Source organism: Homalodisca vitripennis, chromosome X, assembly GCF_021130785.1.
Source record: "Homalodisca vitripennis isolate AUS2020 chromosome X, UT_GWSS_2.1, whole genome shotgun sequence".
Lineage (NCBI taxonomy): Eukaryota > Metazoa > Arthropoda > Insecta > Hemiptera > Cicadellidae > Homalodisca > Homalodisca vitripennis.
Genome location: NC_060215.1, coordinates 160,749,998 through 160,752,162, shown reverse-complemented (window position 1 = coordinate 160,752,162; position 2,165 = coordinate 160,749,998). Strand labels below are relative to the sequence as shown.

The window sequence follows — 2,165 nt, the reverse complement described above, 5'->3', positions numbered from 1 at the left end:
TAATATATACACAACAATAATAATATGACGTAACGACAAATCCATTAATTAGATCCCAAAAGTATAAACTACGACAACTGAAGTGCAAGTGTAAGCACAGTATTTATGAGTAAAAAAGAGCATTAACTGGGTTATGTAGGTCAGAGAGAGAAAAATGGCAGGAAGGGTCAAAGTAAAGGCAAAGGAAGTTTGGTCAGTGGATGGGGAAGAGTTATGTTGAGCTGCAGAAGGTGGTGGATAGTGTAGCAAAGAGTTTAGACAGCTTGGTTATCCTCATTCCTCTCAATCCACAGATAAGGACACCCATTTCTTTTTCAGTGTTTTCAGATTCGTGCAGAACCGGTCTAGCTCGGCAGGAACGCAGTTTCCAACGCGATGCAGTCTGGCCATGGGTCCGTTCTTCAGGTAGTTTGTCCGATAATATTTGCGATCAAAGAGTTCAGTTGACCTGGTAGTGCGTGGAATTCGAAAGTTAATCATGGCAAGAAGATCAGGACAATCAAGGGATCCATTGATAAGCCTTGAGAGAAAAGCTAGATCAGCAAGCTCACGGCGAACTTCCAGCGGGCAGAGGTTGAATTGTTTCATGACGTCATCGACAGGGACCTCATGGAAAGGAAAGCCCAATGTAGTTCCAACGAGTCCAACAAATCTCCCTTGAATCCTTTCAAGCCTGATAATGTGATGTTGGTAGTAGGGGTTCCAAACAACTGAAGCATATTCTAAGATCGGACGTAGAAGAGACTTATATAAGATTGAGATGGAGTGTGTAGATAGGCCACTTCTAGCTGTACGTGACAGAAGACCCAACAAACGATTAGCTTTGGCACATATGATGTCAATGTGATGATCAGGAGAGAGTGCGTGATTGAGATGCACGCCAAGATCCTTTACAACCTGCACCCGCTGCAATCCCTCGCCCTGAATGTAATAATTGGCATGTACAAATTCTTCACCCCTGTGAAAAGACATCACCATGCTTTTCTTAGCATTTAGTTGCATGAAGTTTTCATCACACCATCTAGAGACCCCATCAAGGGATCTCTGGAGACTAGCACTATCCTCAATTGAATTCAATACACTAAACAGCTTGATATCGTCAGCAAACATAAGAAAATTGCTTTCGATGACTTCCCCAATGTCATTTATAAATATGTTGAAAAGATAAGGTCCAGTAGAGAACCCTGAGGCACTCCAGACTTGACTAGAAAGGGATTAGAATAACCACCACCAAAACCTGACTATAGACAATCTTCCGGTCAAGTAACTCTTAAACCAGGATAAAAGAGGTTCAGATATGCCATATGAATCAAGTTTGGAGACCAAAAGAGTGTGACAAACCTTGTCAAATGCCTTACTGCAGTCCAGGTAGATTGCATCGACTTGAGCGAAACTTGAGAAGGCTGATAAAATGAATTCTTCATATTGGACAAGGTTTGTGACGGATGACCGGCCGCTAGTAAATCCGTGCTGCCTTGGTATCAAGATAGTGGATATGGGGGGCTTTAGACTTTCAAGGACAATAGCCTCCAACATCTTCGTGATAGGGGACTGTATAGTGATGGGCCTATAGCATGTAGCTGAGTCTCTTCTTCCATCCTTATAGATTGGGACAACAAAGCTTGTTTTTAAAGACGATGGGAAGAATCCCTCCTGCAAACTTGAGTTGATAAAACGCGAGAGTGGGGTGCAAATCAAGTCGCTGCAATAACGAAGTACAACTGGAGGAATGCAGTCGGGTCCCACACCCTTTGAGATGTCCAAGGAAATCAAGCTTTTGTTTCACTTCCTCAGGACTGCATCTTATCTGAGAAAGATATATGTTGCAATCTCTCGGAATCAATGCTGGGGAGATATGAGTTGACTCAGAAAAGACACTTGAGAAGTGGCGAGCAAACAAGTTGCACATTTCATCAGGAACAGAAGATTCATCATCCCCAAGGGTAATTTTTGAGGGAAAAGAATCTGTGCGTCGAAGATTCTTGACGTGGCTCCAGAAGACTTTTGGGTTAGTAGAGATCGTCCTATCCACATGTTCGATATAAGAGTTATAGCAATCAGTTGCAAGAACTCTGCAAGTAGTTCTGGCTCTGGAGAAGGCCAAGTAGTCGCTCTCACGACCTGTAGTTTTGTAGATTCTATGTAGTATTTTCTTGTTGATAATC

At 42.6% G+C, this 2,165-nt stretch overlaps 1 protein-coding gene across 1 annotated transcript; it reads right to left on the bottom strand.

Moving 5' to 3' along the window:
• Positions 1–282: 282 nt before the first annotated feature.
• Positions 283–1,110, bottom strand: LOC124369712. The gene has a single exon (XM_046827766.1). It carries the CDS (start codon positions 1,108–1,110, stop codon positions 283–285), a length of 828 nt encoding a protein of 275 aa, XP_046683722.1.
• Between the last annotated feature and the right edge of the window lie 1,055 nt (positions 1,111–2,165).

Excerpts from the sequence above, each read along its gene's own strand:
- LOC124369712 (XM_046827766.1), bottom strand. The coding sequence starts at position 1,110 with ATGTTTGCTGACGATATCAAGCTGTTTAGTGTATTGAATTCAATTGAG.